Here is a 14282-nt window from a genome sequence, read left to right as displayed (position 1 = left end):
AACGGAAATATGCTTTTCTAAGATTACAGATAATTTTTCGAATGCTATGCTGTTGCTTTACGTGGAATCGGCACCAAGAGGAAGAGCAGACGATCAAAGAATACAGCACTCAGAAATGTACTAATGAGTAGTCTCCCTGTTGGCGTAGGGCAGTGCCGTCTACTCAGCGAAACAGGGCAGTGCGAGTACTTTTGCATTCCGGTTGATCATTTCGACATTTTCATTCTTTGTAGATTCTGGGGTTTCACTAAGAGAATAAACCACAGTATACGTGCAGAAACTGTTTGAAGAGGCGATGTCCTTACGCCAGCATGGGCCGTTTATCTTGGGTGCTGTTGCCAGCGTAGCCGCGGGGGCTGGGCTTTGTGTTGCTTGCTTGCATATATGGAAGGAGCTAAGAGATATTCGTACCATCCTTGACGAAATAAAGCGTGATGTGGATGATATCTCCGATAGCAGGTTTTCCAAGAGAAAGGCAGGCAGCCTGTCAAAGCACAACTACATAACAGCCAGTAGTGGTGATGACGACGAGGACGATTTTCAAGATGCGATCGGCGGGTATGATGGTCGAGTGTCAAGGAATGTAGTAGTACATATTGGCTACGCAGATCCTACTCGTTAGAATAAGCAAAAAAATCGTATTAATGGCTTCTTACTGACATGAATGTTGACTTTATGGGCAGACCTCGAGTTCGATCTTTCTATTTAAGCAGTCGTTTACTTCCTGGAATATTTGTGAAGTGGGACTTACTACTCCCCTTCGCTTTTTTAAATTTATTTTCCAATAAAAGTTTTGATGAAGTATTAATGGTTAGTTAACGAGAAACTCAGACAAGTTTTGAGATAAAACTTAAAGCTAATAAAAGGGGCAAATTGTACATGGAAAGGGCCCTTTCAACCAGTACCAAGAGTTAGTAGCATCAGTAGTTTTGTTAATTTTTACAAACACCGGTCAAGCAGCTCTTTCTATTGATAATGAATGGCTGAAATCATGTCAAGATAGTCATATCTAAATGATGAACTGCATTTGTGTCAGGTTTTAAACTTTGGTCATTATTCAGTCATTTAAACCTTATGATAAAAATATATGTTAGTCTTTATTTATTGTATTAAAATATCACAGTTTAATGGTAAGTAATCATCTTTTATTTTCCAGTGGAGATATCATCTCACGCCATGATTCATTAGAGCGCAATGTCCAGTTTGCTACTCCATTGGTTGTAAGCTATGATGAAGAGGATGAAGAATTTTTCAGAGAGATAGATGAGCTCCTTGCAGGTTCAAAGGCACAGATTAAACAGGCATATTGTGAATTGCAAGAAAGACAAAGAAATGTAAGCACAATGTGTATGTTTTATATATATTGGTTGATTGATTCTTTATTGCTCCATCAAGGGTGTGAACATCTATCAAAGTAACTACACAACATCTTAAAACTGCTGTAAACATAATCCAATTATAAACCAGTTATATTCAAATTTTATAAACAAGTGTACCAAGAACTCTAACATTTATGTATATATACACACACATACACTTTAAAACACAATATTTAGGCCTATGCCCGTTCACACATACACACTGACTCCTACTCATACACCATAACCCTAAACCTCAACACAAAAGACTCAGTAGATCCTAAAAGCTGAGGTTTGTGAATTTGATTGGTCAGAATTTGCAAGCAATTCTGCTGAGAAAATCATCTGCTTATGATCAAAATGTGCATTGTATTTTTGGGAGTTCAAATAAAAAAAACCCAACCCCAAAAACCTCACTTAAGGCAGCAGTTGAGAAAATTCAGGTCAAATAAGAGAACAGCTTGCATGAGTAAAAATGTATGGAAATGCAAAAAAAAAAAAAAAGGCAGTAAATTTCAGATTTTAGTTGGGGTGAGGACAGTTAGCAACCTTTGACATAAACTTAGAATGAGCAAGCGAAAAAAAAAGTCAGGTCAAGCAAGATACATATAAGAGGATCTTCAGTGCCTCAAAGAAAAATTTCAAAGGCCACAGTTAATAAATTGTTAATTATCTAAATAGAACTAAACTTATTTAATACAGTGGTGCACAGCCCTATGAAAAAAGAGAAACTGCTCAAGCATATTCTCATTTATGTTAGACTGAAAGAGAGACGCCAGTTGTGCAGATAGATGTCTGGCAAGACCCAGAATGTAAATGGGTGCATAGCTTTTTATTGCCTAATGGCACCAAGAAGCGTGATATCATAACCATGTAATTAAAGCACATTTATCAAAGTAGAGCAAGGTTTTAATAGCATGGATTTCCCTTTTTTTTTTTATAAATTTCTATTCTGCCTTAATGTTTGCCAAATTGTTGCTAGAAATCTGCTGCATAATAATAATAATCTTCCAATGGGATGCACATAGGCTTTTCCTTCCAATGAAACTTCAACATATGACATAGCACAATTATATGGGAGTATTATAAGCAGCAGAGTGTTTTCATCATTTGCAAACATTAAATAATATATTTTACAAATAAAGTATGATTTGAAATGAAAAATTATATAAATTAATTGATGCAAAAGTTGCAAAAACGTTTTAGATTTGTTTAATTAAATATTGCTTCTAAATTTTAATCCTTAAAAATTTTTTTTCTCTTAGATGTCATTGAAAGCAGAATTTCATTGGCGGCATGCCAAAGCAGCATATAATTATGCCACTATTGAAGGAGAGAGTGGAAATACACCACGAAAGAAGGAGTTGGTGTTTGAATCGAAGGATTCTGCTGAAGTAGCTCTTAGGCTTAATCCTAAATCTTCGGATGCACACAAATGGTCTGTTCCTTGCCATTTAGATGTTTATAGTTAGTGAGAGACAAAGAGAAAGAAAGTATATATATCTGTGTATATTTTTGGAGGGGCATGACTGGGGCTAATAAGGAAAGTGTACCTATGTGCGTGTCCACACAATTGTCTGTATGTGTTTTTATTTGGATATGCATAAGTATTCTGAACCAATCTGTTAATATTCATATGACCTGATCAGAGGCATTAAAAACAGTGGCATAAATTATGGTTGGAATGTAGTGTAATAATTGAACATGGAATAGAAATACATAGACACTGTTTAAGACAAATTATATCATGGATTTTTTTTTATTGAACTTTGTGTTGAATTTATCAACTGACTCGCGAATTATTTTGTATGCTTCCAATGAATTTACTGCACCTGGAGTTCTGTAACATTCTTGACAAAGTAGTAATAAACTGCCTTCTGCAGGTATGCAATAGCACTTGGAAGCACAGGTGATTATGAACCTATGGCTGAAAAAATCAAGAATGCATATATAATTAGGGTGAGTATAGCTCATAACAACTGTAATTTTGTAACCCTTACGTTCCTGATAAGAATTATACCTTCTGTAATTAATTAGTTTATTCCTCATTTTGAAGTTTTACGCACATTTGGAGCTTGTTATTGCTTCCACTGAGTGAGGTGATAAGCAAGTTGTTTATTTTAAAAATAAATAAGAAGCGCTTCAGATTCAGAAAGTTTTAGCAAGTAGCTATACAACACTGAAGTTTGTATGAAAGAATTCTCATTGACTAGTCCCTTCATTTTCTTTTTTGCTGAATGCCTATGACATGACTTTGAATAGTGAGAATTTGGTCACCGACCAAATTAGTTTTTATAATTAGGAATGTATATTATTTAAATTATCATGTATAGCAGAAGTTAGTATGTTTTCAGATCCCAAAAGTATTTTGCTATAAATGTATATATAATTTACACAATGGGGAAAAGGTTTTCTGGTAGTAATGGCAGGTAACTTGTTTTTGTTGTTAAACTTCAGTTAATATCTACTTTCAGGACCACATCAAAAAAGCTATACAGTTGAATCCCACAGACCCAACTCCACATCACATGCTAGGAAGATGGTGTTATAGTGTGAGTGCTTTGTATAAAAACATAATCCTCAAATGGTTAAAAAAAATAGCTTGGTTGTATCTGATATTCTTAACAAAAGCCTTTGCTTCTTGTGGCAGTTGTAATGGATTGTTTCTCATAAGTTTACTAACTTATTTGGAGCTGAGAAGTTATTGCATGAGGTTAGCTTTAAAATAATGCTTTAATCAAGTTAAGAAAATTATATGTCGTTAGCTATGACCTGTTTACTTTATATGTCATAATGTATTGCCAGGAAGTAACACTCCACAAAATACATAAGTGTTTCTTCAGTGAAGATTGTTTGAAGGTGTTTGTTTTTATTTTGCAGGTATATATGTTGTCATGGTTTGAAAGGAAAGCAGCTGCAACCTTTTTTGGTGAACCACCCATAGCAACAGTTGATGAAGCCTTGGATCACTTTATGGAGGTCAACATGCTTAAAATTTAGATATGCTTACTGCTTACAGAGCTGGTCTCCTGCTGGTACAGCTTCATGAAGAAAAAGACTAAGAAGTTGTATGTTTGCACATACATGCACATACCCTCACATACACAAAGATTTGTGTGGGTTGGTGTATGTTAATTTGTTTTTGAATGAATTCTATATAAATCTTAAAAACAGATTTACCCTCTTTTATGATATGGGCCATCAATATTGTGTTTTCAGGTGCAGAACCATGTTAATCAGAATATTTCACTTAGCTCAAGTTATCTTTATTGTTGATATGTGCTCTCATTTCTTCTTGAGTCATCAAGAATCAGATATATATTTCTGAGGATTTGACTATCACAAACAGAAACTCAGCAAATAATCCTTCTTCAGAAGCCTTATGTTTTGTGTGTTAATGTTAATCTGAATAGGTTTTTTTTTCTTGTGCAGGCAGAAAAACAGCGACCTGGAAAATGGAAAGAGAATATGTTATACATAGCTAAGGTTAGTTCAGTCATTGTAAGCATGTGGATTTGTAAATAATAACAAATCCTCCATCATTCTACAATTTGGACATTTTGAGTTTAATGTTTTTTCATCATTTTTGCTGGATTCCACCCTGTGACAACAAAAGTTCAAATTTTCATGTGTCTTTTTATTAATTCTGTTTCAAGGTCTGCTGAGGTGTTAATTTTTCACAGAGAAATGCATGTATTGTGCCTTACCATACTTTAATGGTGGGATGATATGTGCAATAGTTATATTATGCCTTTATACTTTTAATTATTCCAACTGACATGTTTCAGTGTTTGATTGAGAAGAAAGAATACACTATGGCAACACAGTGGCTACAGAAGGCCTCAGAAACTCCTGATGCTTTGAGTGTATGTTTCAATATTATCATATCTTACCAAATATTTATTTTTATATTTAGCAAAATGTTTGGTTTTAGCTCACCTAATTTTGGCTTTAGAATAATAATCACACTTGAATTTTCCCTAAGCTATTTTTTTTCAAAATTAAAACTTCATGTCAGAATAGAACAAAAAGTTGTGTGCCTGATGATTTCAAGAATGGCCTTAATACCCATTGGTTTCTTGAATGCATCCAGCTGGTGGTCTCCTCCTCTTGCTATTTTCTTCCTTTTCTCTCCCTCTTGTTCTTGAAGTTTGCAAACTGTGCACTGCTTCTGTACATGTATTTGTTTCTCATGCTGCCCTTATATTGAAGTACATTGAGTTCACTGACAAGCAGGGAAATATGTTTAGTGATGAGGATTGATGATGATGATAATAATGAGGAAGAGGAGCAGTAGTAGAAGGAGTATATTTATAATGTCTAAAACAAATGTCCCCAAAGAAGGATTTGCAAAGTTCAGCAAAACTGATATGTGCAAGCGTAATGTTTGTTCTATAGGAATTAGCATTACGAAATCTCAATAGACTTCTGCAAATTTGAAATGGCATTCATTTTTCTCTGTTGCAGGGGGAAGAAATAGAGGAAGAAATAAAAACTTTACTCTCCAAGTATGGGGTATAGCAATCATCTGTAACATTGTATAAGAATATATAGCCATCATTTAAAGTATTCAATCCAAGCATCCAGTCATGATGTACATGTGTTTTAATGTGTTTTTTGTTATGTCCTTATTAATAATGTTATGGATTAATTGTTTTGGTTGTGAGTTGCTCAAATCATAATACAGTGTGGCTGTATTCTGATGAGCCTGACCTAAACTCACCATGCAGACCTTGTGATGAATCATGATATTACTTATGTATAAGATATAGAATATACAGCTGAAAGTGGTAAAAATTGTTTTTAAGTTACTGTGCTGTTTTTTTTCTTTAATAATATTATTACGGTGCTTCTCGAGGACACTATATTTTACTTAATTGTTGCCATTTTTAGGTTTTAATAATTATGGCTGATTGTCATATCTGAGTTACATTGAAATCATTTGGATAAATTGAAACATTACTGAAAAACATTACTTACTAATAGTACCTATGTATCAATTAGTTTTACAGCTTTAAAAAATATTTCACAATTTTCTGATGACGGAAGCATGGCAAGATTATACTTAGAATTTAAAGTGAATTAGACAGGATATACTTCTTGCAAATTTTTTAGTACATTTTCTAGCAATATGTTTTTAATGATTTATTTTTGCTTTCATGTTACATAAAAAATATTAAAAAGAAAAATATATGAGATCGAAAGAGACAGTATGAAATTATCTTTTTACTACTGAGTATAGATATATGTGTGTGTGACTATTTCTAAAGATATATAAAGTAAATAATTTCTGTTAGAATAGTTTGATGCATTGTCAAATTTAAGTTTTCATATCGGATATAATGAGAGTACTTTGGAACCTCTGTGATCAGTAGAATTTTACCAAGATCAATAGTTTTCATAAATGAGGATAGAAGTAAAATCATTGAAATAGTGAAAGACAAGCTCCCTTCCCCTCACCCCAGCCAACATTTCACTGTCTTCCCCCTCCCCCCAACACACACAAAAAAGAAAACCCACAAACATAGAATGGAGACCACCACAAACTAAAGGAAAGTCATGATCATTGGCAATGGCAAAGCAGATATCTGCATGAACAGAATACAGTTCTAATAGGTAAACAGCTTAGAGTACTTGAGAGCCACCCTCTGTAATGATGGCAGCTCCATGATAGATGTCCACATTATGACAGATAGCAATATCAGGTTGACAACAATGTAAAGTCCTGATATATGGATCTGAAATGTGGACTCATGCTCATTGATACAGAGTAGAAAATACAGGCATCCTAGAGCAAGTGCCTGAATGAGCTGTTCCAAATCTCATACAGAGAACATAAAACCATTGATTTTGTACGAATCACGGTCACCACACTTGTAAGACAACAGTAATCCCTACTCCCAGTAGTCAAGCGGTACGTGTAAGCTTCAAGGTACTTTAGAAAGATATTGATACTGAGGTGGCCAAAAGAAAAACTGGCTTACAAACTAGAGTAGACTGGTTATAGGACTAGCCAACCATTTCTCAAGACAGGCAAGAGTGGCAGGATTTGTCAGCTGGTCATTGACACCGGTGATGGGATGAATGAATGAGCACTAACCACAAGGCTACAAAGACTTTCCAAAATAAAAGCGCAGGGCTGGTTAAAAAAGTGTTAAGTGATGCTTTCAATGCCAACTGGATTATGCAGTCGGTAAACTTGCAAAAACCTTTGAAGCTAGCGACGGACGTGTATACCAGTATGTGAGCTAGCTGTTTCTTGTAAGGGAAGTGAGCCATAAATTTGTAAGGTTTTTTCAATTACTTTGTCAAATAAATTGATAACTTTATAAAAGTCTCATGCAGGACACATGTCTATTTTATGACTTGCATATTCTGATGAAAATAAACATTCCATAATCAGAACCCTAGACTTTGTCTTTACTTGTCAATACATAAAGCAATTAGCTGATTATTCTTATGCTATTTGTAGAAACACTTCTGGTAAACATACAAAGACAACGCTGATTTTAGAACACAGAATAGAACACAAGGAGGCATGATGTGTGTGTTAGTGCAACTCGATCTCGAGTGGTTTATAAAACTACGCAGCATATATATATCATTATATGTTAATCTTATTATTAGCTGCAAATGAAAGCTATATTACAAAGCAGCACACCCAATGCGACGAAAGGGCAAAATCGAATCGTGCAGACCTACCGAGGACAATAAAGAAGATTTAATTAAATTTGACTAGCTCAAAGATATGGTCGAGTCGACTGTTGGCTGTGGTGGTGGTCGAATCGACTGATGGTCACATTGGGAAATCGATCGGCCCCCTTAATATGATTATTTTATTGCCATCGTTACTCAGAGAGAAGTTAAAGCTTAATAATTTAAGCAGTAAAATCTTTTCTGTAAATTCTGTAATTAATGAATAGGTCGCATATCTCAAACACCCAAAGTTCCACAGCACGAGATGTACGAGCGATACACACACACACTGCATAGATCGCAAACTGTGCAATTCGTTTTTGTGAAATGCGATAAAGACAGTGCAGCGCACATTACCTCTAACTGCTTATCTGTGAAACACAAAACATAAATGATCAGCGTCCAAACAAAACCTTGAAGGTATGCAGTGTGTTATTACCTTAGAATATACACGTGTCACCGCAGGCCTCGGTAGCGCAGTAGGTAGCGCGTCAGTCTCATAGTCACACAAAGCGAGCGATCTGAAGGTCGTGAGTTCGATCCTCACCCGGGGCATAATTTTTTTTTTCTCCTTAAATATAAATAAGAGATGCCTTATTTTAGTGATCGCAAAGTTTAAGAAACGCAATGTAACTTAAAAGTATAAGCTAACCAACTTTGATGAGGACAGTTTACATGTATTAACTATTTAACTATTTATAAACTATTTTTCTCTTTGTGACCATAACATTTTAGGTAGCTATTTATGATCGGTATCAAGATGGAAAGCTTCGGACAGTCGCACAAGGTCTAACATTGTCAAACAGAAGTAAAGTTTCATAATGAGAACCAAAACATAATGACTCAAAACAAAATATCGCCCAATGTGGGGCTCGAACCCACGACCCTGGGATTAAGAGTCCCATGCTCTACCGACTGAGCTAACCGGGCATCTACCACAATGGAGAAAATGTATGTAAATGAAGATAGCTGGATTATTATAGCAATTGATATTTTTTTATTTACGCAAAAGCGCGTGAGAAACAGGCACTTACACAGTAGTAACTATAGAGTTTTGCATTTATTTTTCTTAGGGAATGCAAAAATAATAATGTGAAATATCGTGAGTAAAATCATTATAACAGCGAACCGTCCATAACAATGTTTTTCTGACGATTCTCACCTTTTTAACCTCTTACTTTCATCTAATCAGTGAGCACAGAAGCCCACAATTAAACAAAAGTTTGGACTATGTGGTACTGAACATTTTTAGGTGAATCGACCTATTTTTAAGTCATCTCTGTTGTTTACACTAACAGGGAACACACTCAACCGTGAGCTTGGTTTGACTCGTGAACCCGATGCTGTGGTCATCAACCTCTGCGCATGCGTGCGAGATTCTCCGAGATGACTAACAACAGACGAAATTTTTCACGCAAGGAATCTTTTAGGATGAACCGAATTTATTTTCTTGATAGCATGGAAGATTTAAAAAATAATTACAACAGAAAATCACACTTTTGACGATCTGACAATATCTCTTTTCTGTCACTTTTAGCGAAAAAAAAATCTGTTCACCAAACATTCCTAAAAGTTAATAATACATAAGAAAGTAACTGTTACTGTTTGCCATCTCCACCTCAAACACTGACACTGTGACGGAAATAAATAGCGACATTGATGAAAATGTGGAGACTATTTTCGGAAAAATATTTATGGCAATCAGGACAAAAATTTGCTTCCTTCCATTAGTTTAACTCCGAGAACTTTGATAACATTATTGCATTCCCTTATGCCATGTCAAATACAGTTGTCCTTCAATTCCATTTTATAGTCTGAATTCTGAGTCAGTATGTAAGAATGGAACAAGTGCTTTAACTTCCACACACATCTTCGGGTTCAGACTCATGAGCTCTGACTGTTAGGCTATCGGATTCCTCAGGACAGTCAGAGAGCAGAGAATAACAACATTCAAGATTAAAAGAGTTTTTTTTTCTAAGTACTGTACAGTATTGACTTCGCGTAGAAGTCTTGCAGGGGCATCGGCATTACCGACCTCGAGAGGCTGAAAACCATCAAGGTATAAGTGTCGAATATGTAAATATCTATTAAAAACAAGGCTGTCTTCTTTCTCTGTCTCACTTTCTATAGAGGATGAGCTCCGTCCAACTGGCAGCAGGACTTGAGATATGCCGACAAGATGGTACGTTGATAGCACGCCTCTCTCATTGAATGAAGGCTACAAGGGTATGTGCACAGTTACAACGGGTGGAGGGTGGGTGGTCGGAGATTACTGATAAAAATACTTTCTTTCCAAAACAGCCTTATAGTTTGCAATTCTTTTTTGCTTTTCTACAGAATCGTAATTATTGAATTCATTGTGGATATTTAAGCTTATTTAAGGTTGAAGATGTAATTGCATGTTTTTGTAGCGCTTTCATGACTGCTATAATTATTGTTGACTATTAGAGCGTTTTTTCTAAAAAGTATTTTCATTAAGAATGTCTTACACGTTTCCGCTGAAAAAAATCTATCATACAAACGAACTGTTGCTAAGGAAAGCAAATAAAAATTAGGCAAAGCATAGAAAGATAAATAGTAAAAATATTAAGGAAATCAAGAATCGAATATGTTATAAAAAACGAGATAAATTTATTTGTCATGTATTTTTGTCGTCTAGGTGTGGTCGAAAGAAAATAAGTATATACGAGCACCTCTTAGCCTCTTTCAAAAACATCATAGCTGATATTAGATAAAAGCATCAGTTTTCTTTGCAATAAATATGCTATTCAGTCCTTGAAAATTAGTTTAGAATGGCGGACGTTTCAGCAGCAAGATTATTTTCTTGTTTATTCGCCCTGCTTACTTCGTTAAATGTACACAGGCCCTTAGAATGCTCACAGTAGTCAGAACTTAAGTGTAACCTGTAGAGGTGAATGGATCCAACAGTGCTTCATGAAGCTTCCATGTTAGTGTGGAAGATTGGTGTTCCATTTATTCTAGCTTCTGGAACTTTCGGAAACATCATGGTCTTGTTGGTTCAGCGACGACTACATGACTCTTCAGGCTCGAATTTGTCTGTTTACTTCACATGCTTGGCCATCGCTGATCTGACCGCAATATGGTGTGATCCACCATTTTGGTTTCTTGAGAAGTTCGGAATTTTGGTTTTTACCGACTGGATATGTAAAACTCGTGTATTCTTAGCTTACTTTTCTGCATACAGCGCACCGGCCATTTTGGTGACCATGACCTTTCACCGGGCTGCGTCCATTCTGTGGCCTCTCAAAGTTAACGTTCACTGCAATACAACGTTCACTCGCTCGGTCATGGCCGCCATCTTTGTATTTTTTGCTCTTCTGAACGCTCATATCTTGTACGGACACACAGCGAGCTCGCACGACGGTAACCAGACGACTGAATGCTTTTTCAGTTTCGTCAGCAAAGACTACGAAGAGTTCTTCGACAACGTGTACGGGTGGGTCGACACATCCTTCGCGGCTTTAGCTCCGTTTGGTCTTCTGTTGGCAGCCAACTGCGTGCTCATCTGGAAGGTGAAGACCTCTCTTACCGAGAGGAGACAAAAGTTAGCCATTGGACAACTCTCATCGAGGTTTCAAACTCGCGAAAGTAACTCTTCCATGACAGTCACACTCATCAGCGTGTCATTCTCGTTCTTCCTACTGAGACTTCCATTATCAGTGTATTTTACTTACGTGAAAAGGTTTTCAGAAGGAGCAGAGGACGATGAGTACATTGCCGCAGCTAATGAGCTAGCACTTGCGGTTACTTGCTTTCTGTACTTCCTGAACAATTCTATCAACTTTTACTTGTATTGTCTGACTGGAAGCAAGTACAGGTTAGAGTTTGCTCGGATATTTTACAGGGTTAAAGACGTTAATTAGCTTATTACTGAATTTAAGGAGTTAACAAAATTTTCGAGATATATTAAAAAAGAAGTAATGATGTAAATTATTAAGAAGTGTAGTCTCATTATTTTCGATTTAAGACATATGACTTTATATTGTCTCATTGTTGTGCTGCAGGTAAGTTACCTTTTACTGGAAAATAAATCTTCATTAAAATAAAATACCTTGCGGTATTTTTGAGCTGAATGAAGGAGAATTGCAATATGCAGCTGGTTATGATGGTGGACACATTTGTAACATGCTGTTTAAGCCTAAAGTTAATGCTTTTTTGTCAGAAATTCATAAACGTTTGCAAATGATGTATTGACTGTTATCTCGCTTTCAATTTCACTAAAAGTAATAAAATAAAAAATTCCCCTTTAACTCCGATGTACCAACAGAAAGAATGTTGAAAATGAAAAACAACTTTTATAATAAATAGCTTCTCGCACTGCTGGTGGCATGGACGATTTAAGGTGACTATTGTTTCTTCATAAAGGAGTAGCATAATGTTTACATTAACTTAATAACATAAAGTCTTCCTTTAGCTGATTTTGAGGTATCGATAAAATGCGGGAAGCTTTTCTATTTGTTGACCACAGAAAGAAGCTAAAAGACTCAATAAAAGCACGGATCTGATTATGACATCATGGTTGTATCATCATATAGAAAGATTTCAGTGAATTGAACAATATTGGCACGACGGAGGGTAAACGAACCTTATATTCATTATACAATTCTAAATCGCAAATTATGGTCAGTTTGTTTTCCTCCGCCAAAAAGTACGGAAACATGAACTGGTTCAGATTTTTTGGTAAACCATTCTTTATCATTCCGAAATTATGTGTACAAATAATTTAGAACCTCAGCTGCATTAATTTTCATTTGAATCACTTCAGTATGATGAACTGGTTAATTTGAACTTAAGGGCATGCAATAGCTTTTAATGTAAAGTCTCATCCTTGTCTTTCAAAGCAGAATTATTACATAATCGCCACCAGAAGTATGTTTTATGCGCCAAAACCAATATGAACCATATGTAGAGGTGAGGGTTAAAATGATAATCATTCGCGACCTTCTTATCAGATAAACTTCGCGAGACATCAGCATCAAGAGTATGTTTGTATTGATGGTAGATGAGAAAGATTCACGACCACCACACGTTTTATTTCCTTGCAGCCTTCGCAATTACTTTCATTTAAAATGTTAAATTCTTTGTGTGAAACCTTAGAAAACAACAGGGTACATCAGAGAACAACAGGGTACATCAGAAAACAACAGGGTACATCAGAAAACAACAGGGTACATCAGAAAACAACAGGGTACATCAGAAAACAACAGGGTACATCAGAAAACAACAGGGTACTTCAGAAGACAAGAAGGTACATCGCACCATTAAAAAGTCTGCCGTTGTGTTTCAGTTTATGGAGGAAATATTCAGCTTGATGGTGATGAATAGTTACAGTGAAGCAGACAATAAAGCCGCAGACAACAGAAAGATAATCCCACAATGCACTGCTGCTCTAACTTCATGTCGAACATTGCCAGTTATTTTGTTATTTAGACTTTGTTTTTCTGTCACAAATTTTATGCACAAAAATTATCTTTAAATACAGAAAATTACAAAATTAAATAATAATGCAGTTTATGCAGGCGAAGATTGTTACTTGCAAAAATGAAATCTGTACATTGTATAGGCATATATATATTACTATTTTAGGTCAGGTTGTCACCCCATTGATAGGAGACAAACCTAACCCTCATTTGTGCACTACCTCAAATTTAAAAAATTTTTAATATTAAATTAATGCCTAAACTACACTTTTTCACAATTGTGTGGTATTTTAATTCTCAATGTTAATGATGCAATTAACCAAAATACTTGATAGAAAGACAAATCTTTCAGTACATTTTCAGCACTATTCTTTACTAAAAATTCTTGTCAAACCTTTGACCCTTTTATGGCTGAGACATTTGTTTTAGCAAATCTTATATGATAAGAAAGTAATTGTAAATTAGATTCTCCAAAATGCATGCTTAATGTCAGTTAACAGCTAATGACACATAATCACTAACCATTTAGCTTCTGTTAGGTATCATTTGCTGTGTGTTAACACACTGTTCATGCTTTGTGACATTCTAAATACAACCTGGATGCATACAAGTAAATAACTTTAAAATGTTAGGAGAAAAATATTAACTTTTAAAATAGCAATTTACCCCTTTTAGTTGGTAGCCCCTGTTAAAAACAGAAAAGTGCATTAAAATTATGTAGTTTATTTTTCTATTATTTATTTCATAAAAACTATAATAGTAGGTCACAGAGAGCACAGTAGTCTTG

General features: G+C 35.3%; 1 protein-coding gene and 2 non-coding genes across 3 annotated transcripts; 2 read left to right on the top strand and 1 right to left on the bottom strand.

Annotated features, from left to right (window-relative positions):
- The first annotated feature begins 126 nt into the window (after positions 1 to 126).
- Positions 127 to 7763, top strand: LOC112569862 (regulator of microtubule dynamics protein 1-like). The gene is made up of 9 exons (XM_025247895.1): positions 127 to 558; positions 1157 to 1334; positions 2624 to 2796; positions 3242 to 3317; positions 3833 to 3910; positions 4239 to 4337; positions 4791 to 4844; positions 5147 to 5224; positions 5826 to 7763. The coding sequence occupies exons 1-9, from the start codon at positions 296 to 298 to the stop codon at positions 5877 to 5879; spliced, it is 1053 nt and encodes a 350-aa protein (XP_025103680.1). The 5' UTR covers positions 127 to 295; the 3' UTR covers positions 5880 to 7763.
- Positions 7764 to 8519: 756 nt separating this feature from the next.
- On the top strand, positions 8520 to 8609 carry Trnam-cau. The gene is given in 2 exon segments: positions 8520 to 8556; positions 8574 to 8609. It is a non-coding gene; the product is annotated as a tRNA-Met (tRNA).
- A 302-nt stretch (positions 8610 to 8911) lies between these two features.
- Trnak-cuu lies at positions 8912 to 8984 on the bottom strand. The gene has a single exon. It is a non-coding gene; the product is annotated as a tRNA-Lys (tRNA).
- Positions 8985 to 14282: the final 5298 nt, after the last annotated feature.

Source organism: Pomacea canaliculata, linkage group LG8 (assembly GCF_003073045.1).
Source record: "Pomacea canaliculata isolate SZHN2017 linkage group LG8, ASM307304v1, whole genome shotgun sequence".
Taxonomy (NCBI): Eukaryota; Metazoa; Mollusca; class Gastropoda; order Architaenioglossa; family Ampullariidae; genus Pomacea; species Pomacea canaliculata.
The sequence above is the reverse complement of the archived record's forward strand: the minus strand, read 5'-3'. Positions and strand labels throughout refer to the sequence as shown.